Source organism: Euleptes europaea, chromosome 11 (assembly GCF_029931775.1).
Source record: "Euleptes europaea isolate rEulEur1 chromosome 11, rEulEur1.hap1, whole genome shotgun sequence".
Taxonomy (NCBI): domain Eukaryota; kingdom Metazoa; phylum Chordata; class Lepidosauria; order Squamata; family Sphaerodactylidae; genus Euleptes; species Euleptes europaea.
Window position 1 is genome coordinate 52026459 of NC_079322.1, and position 22661 is coordinate 52049119.

Below are 22661 nucleotides of genomic sequence, written 5' to 3' on the forward strand. Positions count from 1 at the left end.
ACTGGTTTACAATGTCCTTCCCTTCCACTCCCCGCAACAGACACCTTATGAGAGCTAGCATGGTGTAGTGGTTAAGAGCAGTGGACTCTAATCTGAAGAACCGGGTTTGATTCCCCACATGAAGCCTGCTGGGTGACCTTGGGCTAGTCACAGTTCTCTGAACTCTTAGCCCCACCTACCTCACAAGGTGTCTGTAAGCCAGTTTGATTCTCCTTAAAAGGAAGAGAAAGTTGGCATATAAAAACCAACTCTTCTTCTTAGGTGGGGCTGAGAGCATTCGGAGAGAACTGTGACTAGCTCAAGGCCACCCAGCTGCCTTCATGTGTAGGAGTGGGGAAACCAGCCAGTTCACCAGATTAGATCCGTCGCTTATGTGGAGGAGTGGAGAATCAAACCTGGTTCTCCAGATTAGAGTCCCACCGCTCTTAACTGCTACACCATGCTGGCTCTCTTATAATAAACCACGCTCGCCACTCTTAATCTTGAAGGAGTATGCAACAAGCTACAACCTTCAGTATCAGGAGTCAATAATGTTTCTTTAAATAGGATAAAAAAGGTATGCAGGCTGATCCTTTGCAAATTTAATCAGAAGTTGAGTCTTTCTAAGTTCAGTGGTACTTATTTCTAAATAAGCATGCACAGGATTTCAGGCATGCAGCCCAACCCTATACTTATTCAGAAGTATCACGGAATCCTACAGGACTCACAGGGAATCCTACAGAGAACTGTAGTCTATGGAACATTTTCATGAAACACTTTTCTAGCAAGATTTCAAATGATATATATTGCTGTTATAACAATTTTCCTTCTAAATAGGAAATGATACTGCATTTTACTTTTCTAAAGTATAATTATATTCAGCACTGATAATCTAAAATGTTATGCATGCTTTTTTAAAGACATATTTTATGTCTGCATATACTTGAGTACAAATTAAAATATACCCGATTCATAGTGATGGATGACAATAATTATATTTTATTCACCAACTAATGTTTTCCTTAGGCAAGGGCAGTTTTACAAATCAAAACATGTCCTTTTCTCTACTATTGCAGTTGCTTTTGAACTGATGACAGAACTATTCATAGAGTGGTGAGTCCACACAAAGTTCACAAAGATTATTTTCACTGAGAATAATGGCCCTAGCCTGATTTCATGGCAGAGAATGGCAAGTGATTTGTCTGTACAGAAAACTGACTAAAGGCCAGCATGAGGACCAGTACAATCCAGTACATGATGTGGATTTAGAAGACCTGTGTTAAGAGTTCATCCTTGACTAATGACTCAAGAAGATTCAGATTAACAGATGGTGATGCCACCACAGAGCTTGTTTATTTGTCCAAATAACTTTTTCCTACAATGCATTCTGCCCTGACCTGGATAGTCCAGGATATCCTGATCTCATCAGATCTCAGAAAATAAGCAGGCAGAATCAACCTGGCAAATATTTGGATGGGAGACCTCCAAGGAATACCAGGGCTGTGGTGACACAAAGGCAGGCAAAGGCAAACCACCTTTGAACGACTCTTGCCTTGAAAACCCCACCAGGGGTCGCCATAATCAGATGTGACTTGTCGGCAAAAAAAAAAAAAGTATTCTAGCAAATTTTTTACCCATTTATATTTTCCAATATTGATCATATCATGAAACTTCCTTCTACAATAGATGACCTTAGTGCAAATCTAGATTGATTCCTAAACAACATGACAAACTGTCCCAAGTGATAAATGAGACTGGACCCAAGATAGCTATTGGTTTAATTTAGATCAATACTGGATATTTTTACTACTCTCAGAATTGCTTTAAAAATTGCCCTTTCCAAAGCAAAATTAGCCTTATTAAAGTTAATGGAAAAATTCACAGTCGACCCTGGGCAGGAAGTCACCCAGAGGACACTTGGTCATACCTGAATAAATAAAAGACATTGCCAATGAAAGATTTCTCAGAAAATACAGCAATGGGAACAGTAAATAAGATTGCCTTAAAATACAGCGACTGTACATGCGCAGAGTGGCAAAGTGGATACAGAGAAACCTAGACATTGAATTACAGGGAAAGCAAGTAAAGGCCATCACATTTTTTGAATCCTTACACCAACATGATATAGTAAGGGAGGCTTTCGGTTAAGATGGTGGAGTAATTGGAAGCAACTCTGTGCTGCTCCTGTCATGCTTTTATTTGGATCTGTTTCGTTTGGTAAGTGTAGCTATTCACTCTCAATTTATTATTTTACTTTTGTTTGTTATTATTTCTTCCTGTAAGCGAGCTTATGATTTCAAAAGTATGAGCTACAAAGGAAAAGAAACTAAGAGAGCTGTAGAACCTTCTGCCATTGATGGTCAAGAAGAGGTAATTCTCTGGTTGAAAACAATGGCTGCTCAGCTGGAAAAACCATCTGAATATTTGATTGCATGACATATAGACAGCAATTGCCCATGATTTATTTTTAGCTATTAGGAGATGATTTGTAGAAACGTATGTATTGTTATATTTTTGTCTTTATGTATATCTATTTTTTTAATTCTTTGCTTTTTCGGTGGTTTTTTTTTAAGGTAATAAAAAAATTAAAAAATGATACGGTAAGGGAAGAACCACCGTTTTTATAAAGTGAAACACTCTTGCTTTTTTACGTTTCCATGATTACATAGAAAGCAAGAAAGATAAATAAGTGGGCTCTAAATCAGATCAAGCCTGAATTCTCTGTAGAAGCTAAAATGAAGGAACTGAGGCGATCGTACTTTGGTCACATCATGAGAAGACAAGGTTAAGTGGAAGAGATAATAATATTAGAAAAAGCTGAAGATAGCAGGAAAAGAGGAAAACCCAACATGAGATGGACTGACACAATGAAGGAAGCCACAGTCCTGAGTTTTGCAAGACCTGAGCAACCACACCCTAATTAGCACATTACCTTGATACTTACAGGACAATGATTAGAACATTACCTTAGATTCTTTTGCAGGACAATGACTCGGCTCAAACCCAACCCCCTTCTGACCATATATATTACTCTTCCAACACACTTTGACACTGAGAGACACTGTCCTTCAGTGTTGCCCCTCTGAAGATGCCTGCCACAGCTGCTGGCAAAACATCAGGAAAGAAAATACCAAGACCACGGTCACAAAGCCCGGATAACCTACAAGAACTGAAGGCTATGAATGATAGGATGTTTTGAAGATTATTAATTCATAGGGTTGCCATAAATCGGAAGGGACTGGACAACACAACACATAACTGTTAGCAGAACAGACCTATAATATTCAAACCCCAGACTCTGGCTGCCGCATTTTGCACCAGCTTCCTGCGGCTGCAGGAAGGCGGCCCCGGCCCCCGCCCGGCCGCCGCTTCTCGCGGCCGGGAGCAGCCTAGGGCGGCCTCCTGCGGCTGCAGGGAGGCTGCCCCGGCCCCCGCCCGGCCGCCGCTTCTCGCGGCCGGGAGCGGCCTGGGGCGGCCTCCTGCAACTGCAGGGAGGCTGCCCCGGCCCCTGCCGGGTGCACCACCGCCGCCACCAGGCCCGCGCCGCTTGCTCCCGGGAGCCCGGTCAGGTAAGTCTGCGGGGGGGGGGGAGGGGTTATAAGCCGACCCTCGGCTTATATGCGGGTGCCTAACTTTTCCCCATTTTTGGGGAGAAATTAGGCACCTCGGCTTATACGCGGGTCGGCTTATACACGGGTATATACGGTACCTATTAATTGCTTTCATTTGGTAAGGTGTCAAGAATAAAACCATGCGTGTGCTGAAACACAGTGTCTGGATTTAGCACAGCACACACTGGGAACTAAATAACTTGGTGAGATTACCATTCCCACGTTAAAAAGATCTAAATAATGTAACTACTGAAGAGAAGCACTTAGAGGCAAGAATTATCCCTGGGCAAATTGTGAGAACGTGGGAGAAACTTGACTACACAGAGCTTTTTAAAAAACAAAATCCACAATCAACTGAATTAACAAAAGAGCACGCTCAGATGTTCACTTCCAATATGCAAGGCCGAACTAGACATTAGTACATATGCATGTGTGTGTGTGTGTGTGTGTGTGTGTTAAGTGCCGTCAAGTCACTTCCGACTCATGGCGACCCTATGAATGAAAGTCCTCAAAAATGTCCTATCTTTGACAGCCTTGCTCAGATCTTGCAAATTGAGGGCTGTGGCTTCCTTTATTGAGTCAATCCATCTCTTGTTGGGTCTTCCTCTTTTCCTGCTGCCCTCAACTTTTCCTATCATGACTGTCTTTTCCAGTGACTCTTGTCGTCTCATGACATGACCAAAATATGATAGCCTCAGTTTAGTCATTTTAGCTTCTAGGGTCAGTTCAGGCTTGATTTGATCTATAACCCACTGATTTCTTTTTTTGGCAGTCCACGGAATCAGTAACACTCTCCTCCAACACCACATTTCAAAGGAATCTCTTTTCTTCCTATCAGCTTTCTTCACCGTCCAGCTTTCACACCCATACATAGTAATAGGGAATACGATGGCATGAATTAATCTAGTCTTGGTGGCCAAGTGACACATCCTTACACTTTAAAATATTTTCTAGCTCCTTCATGGCTGCCCTTCCCAGCCTCAATCTCCTTCTGATTTCTTGGCTGCAGTCTCCCTTTTGGTTGATGGTGGAGCCAAGGAATAGAAAGTCTTGAACAATTTCAATTTCAATTTCCTTATTGTCAAGGCTATACATACACATACCTCACACTAAAGTGTGTCTGTGGAGGCCATTTTTTAAAAATAGAGCTTGCAGGTGAAGGGAACTAAACCCTGCACCTCCCTCACCTTATCACAGTGTGTTCAGTTGCTTTCAGCACTTTTTTTCCCAGTCTGGCATCAGAGCAGGGTTGGAAGAAAGACCCTGACAGCAACAGAACACAGAGCAATAAGACAGCGGAGGGAAAATGGTTCAGCTCCCCTCAGCCTCATGCTCCATTTTTGTACCTGGTTTATGCGAGAATACAACAGATACATATGGTTACTCGCCCACACCATGGTCACATCTAATTTGGCTCTAATCACAAAGGAGTTCATAAAATACTAAATACCTCCAGATAACTTTCAACAGACAATTTTAAAATAAATTTTGCATAAAAGATTTGCAAGCAGGAACGGGTTACTGAACCTCCCTAGAAAATCCATCAGGGTTTTCAACGCTGAAGTATATTTTCCCATACTTGGATTATTCTAGAAGCACACCCCAAAATACACCAAAACCATTATTTGAGATGGACAAAGTCCCTCCACAGTTGCTAGCAGATCTGTGTTATTGAGATCCATAAATTCCCTAGTTCGTTCTGTCAAAATCAGCACCCTTAATGCCTCTATAAGGAAAATGGTAGCTGTCCACAGGATCTAGCAAAGATTCTGTTACTCTTTTCCTGCTAGACTGAAGTGGCATCCACACTTTCTGCCAGGAGCTCAATTAATTTGTGTAATTCATTCCATTGCAGAATTGGGGAACAGGGAATAATCAGAACACTCCAACTTGTACTACATACACCAGGTTGTATCCAAAGGTTTTGAATGGAGCACACCTCTTCCCTGGAGGAGCACTCCTTGTACCAGAAGAATGCTCCTCCATTACAGTACTAGAACCTATGGATCCAACCCATGGTTCCCACAGATAAATGTTTTCAAATAGTTTCAGGTGTGGGCAGTGACAAACCTGGTTGCTTATTCCATCCCTCTATTAACCAGAGGAGAAAAGCAAATGTCTAATTAATGCATATAATTTAAAAGGAATGTACTGGACTACCGTGGTATCAAGAAAGTCCAAGACTACCCCAGACTGCACTGGTACATGCCATTAAAACAGCAAAGCAAAAACATCCAATCAACAGCTACCAAATACTTCCCTTGGAGAATTCCCACAATAACCAAGATAGGAGGGAGAAAAACTAGTCTAAAGTCTGGAGGAATTTACTCTTAAGAAACCAATTCTACCATTTCATATAGTATTTTTAGCCATACATAAAGCAAGGATTTCTGTTATTGATAAATGAGACAAGATTTGGAGAAAATACAAAAAGCTGGTATGCAATCTTAATGCCTAACATGGAATTCACTGAAGTCCCATTTCTATCCATCAGTTTCCCAAGGATAGTCTCCACCCTGCTTTTCTACAAACCATGCTGCATCATTTACTCAGCTCTTCCTACAGAAAAAAATAAGCATTGGCTCCAGCTCTGATTTACAAGAGAAATTCATCCAGAAACAAATAATACTTCAAGCATCCAGGGATGCGTATGCAATGAAATTTTGGGAAATCCCCTGTTGATGATGCATAAAACCCAAGCAGCTCAGCCCTAAAGAAACTCCAGCTGTTGCTTTGGGCAACACACCGGCCATAACGTTTCCATAGCACACAGAGCACCAGGAAAGCGGCTAGACATTAAAGTAGTTCATTTGCAGATATTAAAGGACAGATGCTTGTCAACTTGGGGGACTGGAAAACAGAAGACCAATCCCCTAGACCAATGGTATAAATTATCTGAAGTCATGCAGGATGGCATGGTGAATAATCTGTTTACTTGGATACTAATTAAAATGGGCTTCCTATTAAAAAGCACAGAGTGCTTAGACATGAACATATATAATATTGAACTGATAGGCGACTAAGGATATTCAGTGCTACTGTCAATGGTATAACACTTCTGGAAAACTGTCAAGCTAGCTGTATTCACACAAACTGCAATTTATTTTAATTCCCCTGCCTCCAAGGGCCTCATGGTTCTACCATCCTGCATTTTATCCTCAAAATCACCCTGTGATATAGGCTAGGCTGAAGGAGAGTAACTTCTCCACAGACATCATTTTAGTTTTGAGTTCTACTACTTTCTTCGCCTGTGATTACCAATGCAATCTATTCATGGCAGCTTGGTGAATTTTCATACATACTGATTTCACAAATTTTACATAATGAGTATACAATGAAATTGTGGATCTCTAGGGCGAAAAACATTCACAGACATTTCTTTGGAGCTTTGTAGAATGCTCCAACCCAAATTTGTTCACAGAATCAATTAAGTCTACTATGGGCTGCCTTTGTGGTAAAAACTTTAATTTAAGATCTGCCTTTTTTCTATTCAAGCCAGCATGGTATAGTGCTGAAGAGCACTGCACTCTAATCTGGAGAACTGGGTTTGTTCCCCCACTCCTACACATGAAGCCAGCTGGGTGACCTTGGACTAGTCACAGTTCTCTCCAAACCCTCTCAGCCCCACCTACCTCACAGGGTATCTGTTGTGCAGAGAGGAAGGGAAGGTGATTGTAAACCAATTTGAGACTTTTAATTTTGTAATCTAGAGAAGCCAACATTAAACCACTAAATTATAGTTTTCACATAGATTTGGTTACAGCAATTTTGGTAGACACATCTGGAATTTCAGGAGATGAGCTAAGCAGATGACAAGAGTATACAGTGATAGCTCAAATTCCAAGATCTTCCTGGATGATATAGTGTGACACATATAAATCACTGAGCTCTACAGGAGCCAAAGGGGAGCAAAATGCTACGCAACAATGTCAGCTGGGGAATGAAAATAACCCGAAGAAACATTGATTCCCCAATCAGAGCACCTAATTAAGCAGCTGGAAATGATAGTTAGGGATGGGCAATTAGTTATGTAGGAGATAGCTTGATAGAAGTGAGGGAGACGACCTCCTTGTTATAGAGATTATAAAGGAAGTCTGACCTCCTCCCCAGGATTTAAGAGTATGTGGTGCATACCTTTGACAAATCAGCCACCATATTATCTAATTATTTCACTATCACCCATTAATTTTTTTAGCAAATGTCTCCACTCTGGGAGCATCAGTCTGAAGTGATATGAACAACGACTTGGCAAATGTTCCCATTACATATTTATTTGGCTCTCCCCAGTCTATACCATGAATTCCAGGTTACCAGCAAACAAAGTTTTGGGATATTAACATTTTTGAAAATTTCCGATATCACATGAAGAGTTGATTTAAGCAAAAGACATACCTACTAAGTGGCTATATCTTCACTTTGCACCTTAGAATCAAAGCTGATTATCAGAGGCAACAAATATCACAGCTACGCATAGCTAGGCAGAGGGACCAGCCAACTTAAATGTGTTTGAATTATTCAACTGTATCAGAGAGAGCTTTTCTTGCTAATGAAAACGTTAAGGGCTGAGATGACTTGCGATGTTGAAAATATAACAAGGAAATGGAAGGGTGAAAGTACTTATTACCCTTTGTTCCCATCACCAAAATGTAATTTAAGTCTCATTAGAATAACTCTGTTAAACCCATTACAAAAATTTGAACTGCACATCACACCTTATTTAAATACAATATCCCTTCCATCAGACTAACTGGGACAATTGAACAGAATACAAATTCTGGGCAGAACAAATCCCAGAGAGTTCTAATAAAGGTTATTTTCCTCACCATTACCTACGGTCTCACACGCTGCGCCAAAATGTGATTCTATGACAAATTTGTGCCTGCAGTCCTCTGCAATATTTCAGTAAGGCTTGTGGGATTTCCAAATTGGGTCAAATAAGGCATTTTACAAACAGTGCTGATTTATGATGGTTTAGAATGATCAGGCACAATATGAAATGCAGTTTTTTTAATATAACCTTCAGATTTCTATTTGGATCTTAGTTGCAACAGTCTTCTTAGAATGTGATTGAAATTAATGGCAGAGAAACTGGAATTTGAGTTGTGTGACTGGCACCAAGGATTTTAGAACAATACAAAGTATCACCTACACAAGGGATTCTCTTTTTTTGTGGGTGCAAAGGACAGAGGTAAAGTAACATTAAATCTGAGTTGCACAGAAGCTGTGAAGAATTATACCTCTTAATCTTAAGGGTGTCACACACATTCTTTTGAGAGTCTCTCTTAAAACTGAACATTCCAGATTTCAGGGCAAAACTGCATTTCTTTCCTTTTCACTTACCTTTTCAACTATGAAAACAGTGCCGTAAAAATATCCAGTGTGGCATCTAAGGCTGAGCACATTTCCCATCCTGGATCAGTTTCAACCGTTTTGACAAAGCCCTGTGACTTACCACATCGATGAGACTCTCCTGTATTCTGTTCAGCGTGGTACGAAGTCTGCTACTGCTGAGTCCCAGTCCTGTCGATTCAAACTGGAAAAAATAATAAATTCTAAGTATGTGTAGAAGAGCACCAAGCAATCAAAGGAAGTTTGCAATTTGCTATATCCATTGTGCCAATAAGTTACAATTTCTGCTGGGTGGTTGTGATCCAGCTATCACAGTTCCAGTAGTGAAATTTCTTTTGGGTGTATCTGAATTTAAGAGACACAAGGATAATTTAAACATATATGCAATTAAATAAATTATATAAAATAAAGTCATTTTTTAAATTCTGCCCAGCAGTTCAGTGTGGTTAGCTCACAGCCTATTGGCTAAAAGCTGCACCATTAAAGGAGGTATATCCACTGTGATGCTGAATAAAAACTCCCTCATGGCATTGTAAACCAAAACATGGAAATAAAAATGTCAATGTACCCATCACTACAACCACAAGCAACAGGCACAAGCCACCAGCTGTACTGGAGGATTAGATGCGAGAATCTTTTATAGTTCTTCAACATGGTAATGGTTGGACACAGGAAAGCCATGGGTTTAGTATGCTCGGTGACAGGGGCATAAGATAGCAGATATTTAATGCCAATCCGAATGAATATTTCAATAACCAGATTTGTAAGGAAGTTATAAATGTTACCGAATGCCACAAGTTGCACAAGACCCAAAATGGGGCCCTGTTTTCAGCAGGTGTTTATTGACATACTCCAACTGTATCGATGAATTATGCCAGCTGCAACAATTGCTTCTCATCCATTTTTCGATTCAGTGGAAACTCTAAAGGCTCAAACAGAACTGCTCAGTTCATGAAACTACATCATGAAAGGAGTACTGAAGCATACCTGCAACACCAGGGTCTACTTTGGTCATATTACTAAAATGCTAGCGTGTTTCACATCAGGAACATTTTTTTTAGTTTAAAAACAGATGTTGCTTTGATTCAGATTCAACATAACCTTTCCTGTTATGTTGGCATTCAAAAATACAATGTTCTTGTGACCCCCCCCCCCACCACACAGTGCCTAAAATAAAGAAACAGACTTGATTACTTTGAAGAGTTTTATCATTTTGAACAGGGCACAATACCTACTATTATTTAGAGAAATGAATACTGAAGAGCACTTACACTACCACTGTTTCTCGGCAGCGTAAACACAGTCACTTTCAGTCAGAGAAATGTCCTCACAAAACCCACTCATTTCTTCTGGCTTACACTTGTCTTTACAATTCCCAAAGATTCCTTCCTTATTTTCGAGTGGCTGGCATTTTGACTGGCAAGTGGGCAAACTTGAGCAACCCAGCACTGAAGGGCATCCCAGCCAGGACTACCTCAAATATCTAATGATGAAGCGGAATTGATCTAACCAAGGAGTCCCCCACGTTTGGAATTCGGACATGGCACGGTGGGCGCAGCAACAAAACGGCTGCCCCAGGAGGTGGAGCCAGCCACAAAATGATTGCCGCAGCTTAACTTCAGTAACACGGCGTAGATCCTTATGCTGTGGGGGCAGCTGCTGTCGATGCAACATTTTAAAAAATATTGCACAGCCATTCAATTCTCCAACAGTCAATCAGAAGCCTTGCTGGGCAAAAGCCCTACCTGGCCCCACCCACTTCCTGAAAACACTTGGCGGGTGCCAGAAAAGATGTAAGCAAGTGCCATGGTGCCCACACTGGGGACGTACCAAAGTCAGAGTGGTGTAGTGGTAAGTGGTCTCAGAATCAATCAAGTCTACTATTGGCTGCCTTAGTGGTAAAAGCTTTAATTTAATATCTGCCTTTTTTCTATTCAGGTTAGCATGGTATAGTGCTTAAGAGCGGTGGACTCTAATCTGGAGAACCGGGTTTCATTCCCCACTCCTCCACATGAATGGCAGACTCTAATCTGGTGAACCAGGTTGGTTACCCCACTCCTACGCATGAAGCCAGCTGGGTGACCTTGGGCTAGTCACAGTTCTCTGAACTCTCTCAGCCCCACCTATCTCACAGGGTGTCTGTTGTGGGGAGAGGAAGGGAAGGAAATTCTAAGTCGATTTAATGCTTTTTAAAAGGTAGAGAAAGTTGGCATATAAAAACCAACTCTTCTTCTTCTTAGGTGGGGCTGAGAGAGTTCAGAGAGAACTATGACTAGCCCAAGGTTGCCCAGCTAGTTTCATGTGTAGGAGTGGGGAAACCAACCCAGTTCTTTTTCTTCTACATCAGATATTACACAAAGTTTTAAAACTTCCAAGCTGCTAGAATATGACATCACCTTTGTAAGAAATCTGAACTAAATCCACAGACTTTTTGAAATTCAATTGTTTCCTATGAACTTTATCCTACAGAGAGCCAACAATAAAGCACACTAAGTACTTCTTCTATTCAGCTACTATGTATTTATCTGCTTAGCACTCTTCTTCTATTAGATGTTGAAAATGTAAAACTGGATAGGAGTTTTAAAATATAAACAGGAAGTGCACAAAAATGCAAAATAAAGATTAGCAAAATAGCCAGTGAAAATCAAATTTATTTTAAAAGAAGCATTTCCTTGTCCACCTCTATAAACAACAAAATCTCAATATATCACTCCCTCTAAAAAGAACATGCTGTGCATGCTTGCATCTGTCAAGCAGATAAATTACTCCATTTCAAACCTTATTCTTTTAAGGTTCATCAGGCAGTTGATTTGTACTGTATTGGTTTTGCAATTGCTATCTCATGGGAAATATCTTTCGCTTGTTTATAATGATGTCCTCAAGACATCTTTAGAAAACATCTTTAGAAGATTTTAATTCTTTTTTTGCCAGGTGTGAAATACATTAAAGCCACTATTTTCGGTGAGTGAAGGTAGCCGTAGCCTATTGAAAGGTTCACTGAAAGGTGCTAGGAGAGACACAAGCATTTTCTATTATGCTCAGGCTGTGCATCTTAAAATAGCCAAGAGCCCTGCTGATGACTAGGGTTACCAGCTCCGGGTTGGAAAATACCTGGAAATTTTGGGGGTGGAGCCTGAGGAGGGCTGGGCTTGGGGAGGGACTTCAATGCCCCAGAGTCCAATTGCCAAAGCAGCCATTTTCTCCAGGTGAACTGATCAGCTGGAACAGCAGATCTCCAGCCTCCACCTAGAGGTTGGCAACTGTACTGATGACCCATCTGCACTCTTAAAACTGGGCTAACAAAAACAACGCCAATGCCTCTGCAACTTGTGCCACAATTCTAGAACCAATGTCAAAATATGCTTATTTCTAAATTACCTGAAGCACCTCGATGGGAGTTTTCATCAGACTATAAAACATACCCACAGGCCTGTATGGTCCAAATTATTCCTTTTTGTCTATGCTTCAGCACAGCTGTCCAAGGAAAAGTGGCTTAAGTAGTTCTCCTGGTCTATGAAGGCTCACTATAACACACTGTGAGACTTCCTGAGTTAAGGTAATATCATATTTGAAAAGCTGAATGAAATAAAAATCAATTCTCCTGGCACAGCTTCCCTTTTATCTGTGCCTATGTATCATAAACCAGAAGGTTGTTCTTCTTTAGTCCTCGGATTTGCTTCCCTATAACACTTTACTTTGCATCCTGCCTTGAAAACCTGCTGACCTTGTAAATCACCGGACTTCAACAGTAATTCAACAGTAGGTCAACTATTAATGCTTCCCTACTCCATCAAGCAATTTTTTGGCCCTTCCAGAAAAATAATGGGCATTGCTTGCACACCAAACACTAATTAAATGGTATTAATTTACTTACTGCGTCATTTCGGCCAAAAAATGTATATATTGCGTACAAGTAGTAGTCAAAAAGCTGGGACATGAAGTGGATCACGTCAAAGGCAATAGGCTTTAAGATGTTCATCATCTGCATGTATTTGCCTTGAAGACAAAAGAATACCCGCAAAAGTTAAGATTCCCAAGCCAAATCTTCCCATTAACGTTAGTGTTCTTGGTAAGTTTACATACTGAATTCCACAGCTACTTATTGTGTCACCTTTGAATACTACAACCTCCACAGGAACGATGGATGAGCAAGTATGTGTTGAAGGGATACCAGTAGTGGGTTAATCATCTAGTACAACATTCACAGAAATCATCCTTGTCAACATGACTGAGCCACCCATTCTTGAGGTACAAGGCAGGTTTTGACCTCACTGTAACATTGTCCTGAACAACACCTTCAGAATACTGTGTGTTAAGTGCCATCACATCGCTTCTGATATATGGTGACCCTATGAATCAGTGTCCTCCAGAACATCCTATTGTTAACAGCCTTGCTCAGATCTTGCAAACTGAGGGCTGTGGCTTCCTTGATTGAGTCAATTCATCTCATGGTAGGTCTTCCTCTTTTCCTGATACCTTCCACTTTTCCTAGCATTATTGTCTTTTCTAGTGACTCATAATGAGACCAAAGAACGACAGCCTCAGTTTAGCTTCTAGAGACAGTTCAGGCTTGATTTAATCTAGAACCCACTGATTTGTCTTTTTGGCAGTCCAGTCTCCATAAAACTCTCCTCCAACACCACATTTCAAAGGAATCAACTTTATTCCTGTCAGCTTTCTTCATTGTCCAACTTTCACACCCATATATAGTAATAGGGAATACTATGGCATGAATTAACTTGATCTTGCTTGCCAGCAACACAACAGAGTGCTACAAAATATTTTAGTTAATCCCATAATGGAGACTTATATTGACACATAAACCTGCCTTATCTTGAATCAGTCTACTTGTCCAAAGTCAATATTGTCTACTCAGACTGGCAGCAGCTTTTCAGGATTTAAAGCAGAAGTCTTTAACATCACATGCTACCTGATCCTTTTAACTGGAGATGCCAAGGATTGAACCTGGGACCTTCGGCAGGCCAATCAGATGCTCTACCAACTGAGCCACTCAAAATGATTTACCAAATACATAAGAACATAAAGAACACCCTAAACACAAACAAATACATAAGACTAATAAATACAATACATAAGAACACCCTAAATACAAAAATAAAATTTTAACAATACATGCACATAGGAGGGGCCGTGGCTCAGTGGCAGAGCATCTGCTTGACATGCAGAAGCCCCCAGATTCAATCCCCGGCATCTCAAAGGGACTAGGCAAGGAGGTGATGCGAAAGACCTCTGCCTGAGACTCTGGAGAGCTACTGCCGGTCTGAATAGACAATACTGACTTTGATGGACCAAGGGTCTGATTCAGTATAAGGCAGCTTCATGTGTTCAGTACAATCCAACATCCCAGGCTGGCACTAGTTTCACAAGGCGGGCTCACATAGGGGGCATAGATTACAAGCCATGAGCTGAGCCCTTCAGCTCTCGCGCACCTCAAAGGCTCACGCTTCTTGCCACACCCAGGACTTAAAGCACCTGTGGAAGGGGAAATAGATGGAACAGGAGCGGTAGAGGACAGCACTTGAGACTATGGGCGATACAAGGCACTCTTCCCCTTAAATCTTGTCACTGTAAAATCTTCTCCCTGTAGATGCCAAGAACATTTCTTTATCACTGCATCATTCTACATCTTGACACCATTCACGTTCCAAGAACATTTCTTCTTCATTCCTTCCATAAATAATGCCAATTTTTTCCAACTGTCCTCTTTAAAACTTTTAAGCAACTAGTCTACACTAAATAGGTACCCAAAAAGATACCAGACGGTTCACTAACAACATAAGCGGTATTGTTTCTTTTTTTAAATGACAGAGAACCCCCCACAAAAAAGCAAAGAACACTATGAACAATGTTTCCAGAAAAAGAAGACACGTAAAAAGATCGTAAATCAGTCACACCACTTCTCAATGCTTCCAGTATAAAACAGGCTTTTAAAAATGATATTCCATTGTACATCGCCTGCCTGAAGAACGAAGCTTCTTTTCGGATCCCTCAGGGTAGTTGTAAAATAATTTACCTTATGAATCTGCCTTTTTGTCTGCTTCGTATAACCATACAAGCCCCTGAAAACAGAAATGTGAACTACAACAAAAGGCAAAGTACAGTAAAAATGAGGTATGCAATGAAGGAGTCTTGAGGCCAGCATGACAACCTTCTGAAACCAAAGATTCCTCATTCCTGCTTTGGAAGGTATTTCTCTCCACCTCACCGTGCCAATACACTTGTAACACACCTAATACTCTAGAAGTGTGTCATCCAAAAGAGTTCCAATCACCCTAGGCCAGGGGTGTGGAACCTTTTTAATGCCAAGGGCTACTTGCATATTTATAACTTCATCCTGGGGCCATACCAGACATAGATCTCCCTGCGGGGGGGGGGGAGAGGCTAGGGTTGCCAAGTTCCTTTTCGCCATGAGTGGGAGGTTTTTTAGGTGGCGTCTGAGGAGGACGGGGTTTGGGGAGGGACTTCAGTGCCATAGAGTCCAATTGCCAAAGTGGCCATTTTCTTCAGGGGAACTGAACTCTATTGGCTGGAGATCACTTGTAGAGGGAAGGAGGGAGGGAGCCCAGCCCAGCGCTCCTCTGTGCCTGCCTTGCCCAGGCCCCTAAGCCCCCCGCCCAGGGGGGGATCTCCCACCGGCCGGCCTGACCCGAGGGAGGGGTCCTTCCTACCCACTTGCGAGGGGGGGATGTGGCGGTGGGGCACAGCTTCAGGCTTGTGAGAGGCGAGCGGGGTGGGGCAGAGCCTCCTTCGCGCCCACCCGCCAGCCACGCCCTCCCGCTCGCACAGGCCCAGAGGGCGCTGGAGAAGCCGCTGGCCATTCTGAGTGCGGGCGCTTGGCTTCTGTTCCCCCCTCGCCCGGCCATCTGCGCACACTCCAGCGGCGGCAATGGCAGCGGCTTCTGCGGGAGAGTCTGCGGGCCGCCACCAATGATGTCGCGGGCCATATACAGCCCGCGGGCCGGAGGTTCCCCACCCCTGCCCTAGGCCCCCAACAAAGCTTCCATTTCATGACTCTTTAGAGAGCATCCATTTCAGAGACCCACCTCATTCTGAGATGGACACAGTGCTCCACTCAAGCATAGGCTTCCCATTCATTTCTGTTTTAAGAATAGCTCAGCAACCAACAATGCATAGCCAGAGCTGGTGGCAGCACCTGAGCACCTGGGAAACCCCCCCCCTTCTCATGCAACACTCTGCATTCACCTTGTAGCAACCCCAGTATGGAACCATGCACTTTTCAAGGCTGCAAGCCTATGCATATTTACCTGACAATGAACTGCATAGAGGTCAGTAGGGCTAACTTCCAAGTAAGCATTGTTAGGACTGAACTGCATATTTTGGACTGTGCATTACCTAGATGTTTGCTTGACTAACATTATGCTATTGGTACAGCATTCTTGGTGGTGGAAAGTGCCGTCAAGTCACAGCTGACTTATGGCAACCCCGTAGGGTTTTCAAGGCAAGAGACGTTTGGAGGTGGTTTGCCAATGCCTGCCTCCGTGCATGGGCTAAGAGAGTTCTGAGAGTACTGTGACTGGCCCAAGGTCACCCAACAGACTTCTTGTGGTGGAGTGGGGAATCGAACCAGGTTCCCCAGATTAAGAGTCCACCACTCTTAACCACTACACCACCCTGGCTCTTACAGCATTCTTAGGAACTCTTTATCATCTTAAGTGGACAATCTTTTAAGACTACACTTTGTGTGACTAGTTATGTTCAGTTAAATCCAACTTTTTTTATTTTTAGCTTCATTATATTGCACATTTTGCCAAGTATTTAAGGATAGGTTTACAACAACCCAGAAAATAAAATGAAAGCATTCAACAGAGTGCTCCTATGACCATGGGTAACAATTACATTTAATATGTATTGGGTTTGCTACACAACAGCTTTTCAATAGCTAGCTGTTACCATCAGAACTGAAAATATCATTCATGATAAACTTATTACATGTTTTGATCATGAATGAGTCATTTGAATCTTCCCTTATAGGTGCATAAGAAGATAAGAATGGGGGGTTTGCTCTAGGTTGAAATTAAACAGCAACACACCATCTGTGCAATAAACCATACAGTACCTTACAAACATCATTCTAGATGTGTGTATCTTTACAGTGCATCTGCAGAAGAGATTACATAAGCCTATACACAATGGCAAAAGTCTACATGTCATCCCAAAATCAGGTTAACATTCACTGCCTTTTAAAATGTTTATCCATACTACATATGCTTCACACCCTTTCTATCGCAAATGACCTGTAACACTTATGAAAGGAATTGGTTCACAATGACTGAGCGAAACATGGGGGGAAAACTCTGCCAGAGACCCTTGTTTTAGAATGCCAAAATACCAAAATACTTCACAAAATGGTTAATTGCAGTCAGAAACATCAGAAATCCATCAGCATGGCACAGACTATCAAATGCATTGTACTATATATTTTCATGAACCAGAGCACACTTGAACGATACATGTGGACTCAGGCTCAAAAAAGTTCATGCCTCTTGAAGGAGCCATGAGTCCCTTTGTTGCAACAGACTAACTTGGCTTTCCCCTCTCAAATTTCAGTCAGGTTATTTGTCTTAAACTCATTGGAAGTACCTGATTTAATAAAGTCACTAATTAAAGTTATAGCTGCTATCCAAGACTCTTAGGGAGATAAATGGCTTTGTGTACTTGCACAAGGACTTCAGCATTTTCACCCTTCCCGAGAGCAGCTTCTTATACTGGGTTGGAGAATGTCCAAGAATCACTCTTTTCACAGGCAATGCCGTTGGAAGAACACAACCCTGAAGCCACAACAGTGGCCATTTAGCTGGCATCTTATATCACTAACATAACTTCCCACAATGTTCATCAGGAACTACTTTGGAAGTCAAAGACAGACCCATTAACCTGCCTTGATCTTAGGTCAGGGATAGTCAACTCCGGGGCCAATTCTATTAATCTGACAGAAGTCTGGTTGATATACAATTGGACCCCCTCATAACTGACCAGGCTCCATAACAAAAGTAAGCATGATCTAGCAAGCGTGAGCTTCCTGGCTACAGAGCGCAAGTATTCAGGCAGAGACCCTGATGGTCCCTTTCAACTCTATGATTCTAACTATACAAATAACCAGGTAAAGCGTTGTTATTTAGCGTTCATGGGGAATGAGGGCTGCCAGTTAACTAAATGCTCCAAATACTCAAGCTTATTGCACTGTCCTACCTAGAGGAACCCATAGCAACTCAACCCCATCCTGTTGGGACTGCCATAGTGACAAATGCCAAGCCTGGAGGGACCCCTTCTTCCTCTTGAGACACAAAGCCATCCTGCATAGCAAGGAGACATGTGGATCAGCTGCCTGGGCACCCTCCAGCACAGCTGATTCCCAACAGCTCAAAGCAGGCCGGGGTGAAGGGAAACCCCCAAGAATGATGCCGGTTGCCAGCACTAGGTGGAAGAAGGCTATTAATATCAAGCTGGTTGGCAGTGTTGGGACGGGTATGGGAGTATGATGGCTGGGAGGCAAAGAGCTTGCCACCTGGCCGATGCCAGTTAAGTGAGCATTCTGGATATTCAAGTGCCAGGTAACACAGTGTCTATTGCAACTAAGCTTATAGATTACGTACACAAATTGGGGCCCACAAGGAATAGTTGGTGAAGAAACCAGTTTGGAGATCCTCCCATCCCTGTAATCTCCCCTGCCAGGATTGTAAAGCTGTCTGGGCTGACAGGCTAATTCCCCACTCTCCTTTAAATGACTCTCCGTGGCCCTCGGTAGTCCATGACTTATGGTTAATTTACAAAGCCATATTTTTCTGCATACATGGGGATGTCCCAAGAATGCAAAACCCTCTCTACCTTGGATTGTGGGTTGCCTAATTTTTGCTGCTTACACGGTTATAACCGAGGCTGGCCATTTTTGTATTAGAAGGTGTGGTGCTACATACTAAATCCAAAAGAGATATGAAATTAAAATGTTTTTCATTTCTTACAACTTGATTTTTCTCCTTTTCCTGAAGAGTTGCACTTGATTAAATTTGCTAGGAGCCATCAGGGTGAATCCAATCTGAGGGCCAGGAGTCAGTCATCTCTGACTAAGGTGATGGATTCCTTTCAGATTTCATAAACACAAACCAGCACAAACCACATCTCTGGAACAATGCTCTGCCATGTAACCACAGCCTATTTAGTGCTATCTGTTATAGAAGCTTTTGAGTAAAATTATCACTTTTTAAAAGTTGAGCTTTGGGCACCAGGGACTTTGCTTAAATATTTTGGCTTGTAACTGCTGAACAACATAAACCTCAGCCAAGTTCATCTAAACATTGTGAAGTACAACAAAAATCAAAGTGCCTGTTCAGATTTGTAGATGGTAATTCTGAATATTCAAGCAAACAGATGCGTCAGCAGGCTATTAGTTCAGCAAAAGATAGCATGAGTTGGCCAACACCTATTGGGTGATGTTTATTAACATACTACAGCAGTGTCCCAGAAGACTCAAAGCGCAGCAGCTCTGCCCATCAGGTCAAGTTAACAAATACTGAAACATCATTACTCTTGGAAAAAATGGTAAGAGCTTGGGAAGAACAAGGCAGACAAAGATGCATGAAAATGAACATCCATATAAAACAATTCAATTATGTTCCCTGTGTCCATGAGATGAAAATCGATTTGCCCACATTATAGATTAAGTTAATGACTTCAAGTGGTAACTTTTAAAATAAAATAAAAATACTACAAAAAAGTAACCAATCAACCACCCCGCCCCCAATACTGAAGGATGCTCCAAGCCCGAAACACACATTTGTCCAGTGGATCGATTAGACAAACTAAACTCCCAAATTCGTCTCTTATCTCTTAAGCCAAGTAGCAGGCATTGCAACCGAACAACAGGATGGTAACACTTCCTTGCTTCCATTAAAACGTTACACCTGCCATTTCAGGGGTACCCACAACAGTCTATATGTAGGCAATGAATTTTCCTTGAGGGTCTTCCATTTTTCCCTCTTGACATCTTGTAAGGTTTGGAAGGTAGAAGAAGGAAGGTTAGATGCCCTGATTCAAGCACAGAGCTTAATTTGTACCAACAGCCTGCATATAGTTAAATGGCTGACATCGAGGCAATCTTACCACTAGAGAATTGACAGGACGACCCACAGTGATTATGAAAACAGTGACACGAACAAAGTGCACATGAAGTGCAAATGCTTGTCCTTTCATTTTTATGTTTTCATCCACTAGTCTTCATGACTTAGGTTAAGCAGTTCAAGAGGGTGGTCCCCTCTGACCCCCACAAAAGGCTATGCTGCGGACCATGGGATCTGCCAAGACAAACGCCATTGGGATGGGCACCGTAGTAAGAAGAGGAATTTAGTGAGATTAAGAGGAAAAACTGACTGGGTCTAACCCACATAGACATGAAAGAAGTGGACAGCAAAACAGCATACCTCTTTGTTCATTTGTTCCTAGAGAATCCTTGTGTTAATTGAATGACTGTAAATTTTTATAATCTTTACCTTGTCCAATTTTGCAAGACTTCTGAATTCTATTTTACATGTGGAACTGAAACTAAGAGAAAGGCGTACCCAAGCCCATTTAGTCCAAAGTCAACGTAACCATTTAATCATAATTTCTTTTCAGTGACTATACAATTACAAAGGAACATTACAAATCGATTTGTAAACATTACTTTTTACATAGAATGCTTTCTCCTCTCCCCAACTCCATTTCCAGTGAAGCAACAGAACTCAACAGAACTTGGACATAACATCCCATTAAAACAAATATCATTTTCATACATATGTATTTTATTTACTTAATTTAGAATATCAGTTCCCTACTATACCTATCTTTATAACCTTTAACACTCACATACAGATACAATAAGGAGTATGCACCAAAAAAATTAAGCCAAGGAACAAGTTCACTTACCAACAAGTCTTATAACATTAAGTGTAGTGTTGGTTAAAATGGGTGCATTCACCTTGCTGAGGCAATAATCTGATCGCTTCTTGATCCTCAGGGTTTCTCGGGAAACACTAGGTGGAAAACACATAAATTATAAATGCTAAACGAATGATTGATGGTAAGCAATATCACTTATTTTTTGTTTATGCCAGGATACAAATAAATTAGCATAAAATCATTATTAAAAGGTAATAATATATCTTGCCCCATTTCTGGATCATAGGGACTGGAGGAAAGAACAACTGGACTTTTAAGTTTATAATAGTCAAGCACCTGTGAAGATGTTAGTGTGCCAGCAAACAAAACGGGGGTGGGGGAGGAGACAAAAGTTATAATTGGCCAACCAAGTCTCAGTGACAGATGCCAGCATCTCAGGGAATCACCTTGGACTCCGTTGGTAGGTCTGAGAAGCAATGACAGGCACAAGCTGTGCCAGTTGCCTTCGCCTGCACCACAGTATTGGGGCCTCAGTAACTTGAGTGGGGGTCTAGCCGTGGGTTCTGAGCAAAATTATCTGGTGTACCACTATTGCCACGTGTCCAGGGAGGAGGGGTGCCTAGCTCTGTACTAGCCTTTCAACCAAAAATGAGGACAATTATACTAAAACCTCATAAAAGTGTTCTGTAATTACTGCTACCACGAAACCATATAGAGGTAACCATGACTCATCACAACAAAAAGCCAACCTCTAACCCTAAACTTACTACTTTAAATAGTACTCACTAAAAGCAACTTGCTTTCCCTGAAAACCAGGCTGAGACAACAAGTCTCCTCTGAAGGTATTCACTGAAATTAGCCTGCTTTCTCCCAAAAGCCAGGTTCTGAGATCTATAGAGTCTCCTGAGACATGGTTTCTCCAATCTAACCCTCTGGAGACACAAATCCTATCTGACTACACTAACAGTTTAACAGATTTCTCTCTCCCACTCCTTATTGGCTCCTTCAGGTTTTCATGGGTCCTGATTGGTCATTCGCTGCCATTGGTGCACACACACCAAACAGAAATAAAGGGGATTATGTCCATCATAGACATCCAACAGCCATGCCCCAGAAGGTCGGACCAGAACCAATGGGTTGAAATTAAATCAAAAGAGTTTCCGTCTAGACATTTGGAAGAATTTTCTAGCAGTTACAGCAGTTCCTCAGTGGAACAAGCTTCCTCGGGAGGTGGTAAACTCTCCTTCCCTGGAGGTTTTTAAGAAGAGGTTAGATGGCCATCTGTCAGCAATGCTGATTCTGTGACCTTAGGCAGATGATGAGAGGGAAGGCATCTTGGTCATCTTCTGGTCACTATGGGTGTGTGTGGGGGAGGTAGTTGTGAATTTCCTGCATTGAGCAGGGGGTTGGACTAGATGACCCTGGTGGTCCCTTCCAACTCTATGATTCTATGACCTGTCGTCCATCTTTTTAAACACAGAATGCCCCAGATCCCTCTGCGATGTGCAGGTCTCCCATGGCAGGTGAATATGTGTGATTCACAGCAAAAAAAAAATCGATGTGGAATGAACTCCTTCAAGAGAGCAAAGTCTGCATTCAACCATGTGAGTTGACACTGAATTCAACGCACAGTAAGAAAGCACTATAAGAGGCTAAAAATGTGGTTCAAGATACCTTTTCACTGGGGCATCTCCAGTCTGTTCATCGACATAGTCTCTTTTCAGTTCTTCAGGAACGTCACTGTCGCTGTCATACTCTTGATAGGCACTCTTTTCCTGCTCGTCCGACTCATACTACATCAAGATAAAT

General features: G+C 41.9%; 1 protein-coding gene across 1 annotated transcript in view; it reads right to left on the minus strand.

Annotated features, from left to right (window-relative positions):
* Positions 1–22661, minus strand: part of VPS50 (VPS50 subunit of EARP/GARPII complex) — a 98546-nt gene that overhangs the window by 20969 nt on the left and 54916 nt on the right. The window contains exons 19-22 of the mRNA XM_056857582.1: positions 22527–22645; positions 20880–20986; positions 12814–12935; positions 9043–9123 (exon numbers count right to left, since the gene is read on the minus strand). Of these exons, the coding sequence (XP_056713560.1) occupies positions 9043–9123; positions 12814–12935; positions 20880–20986; positions 22527–22645 (429 nt within the window). The remainder of the gene's footprint in view (positions 1–9042; positions 9124–12813; positions 12936–20879; positions 20987–22526; positions 22646–22661) is intronic.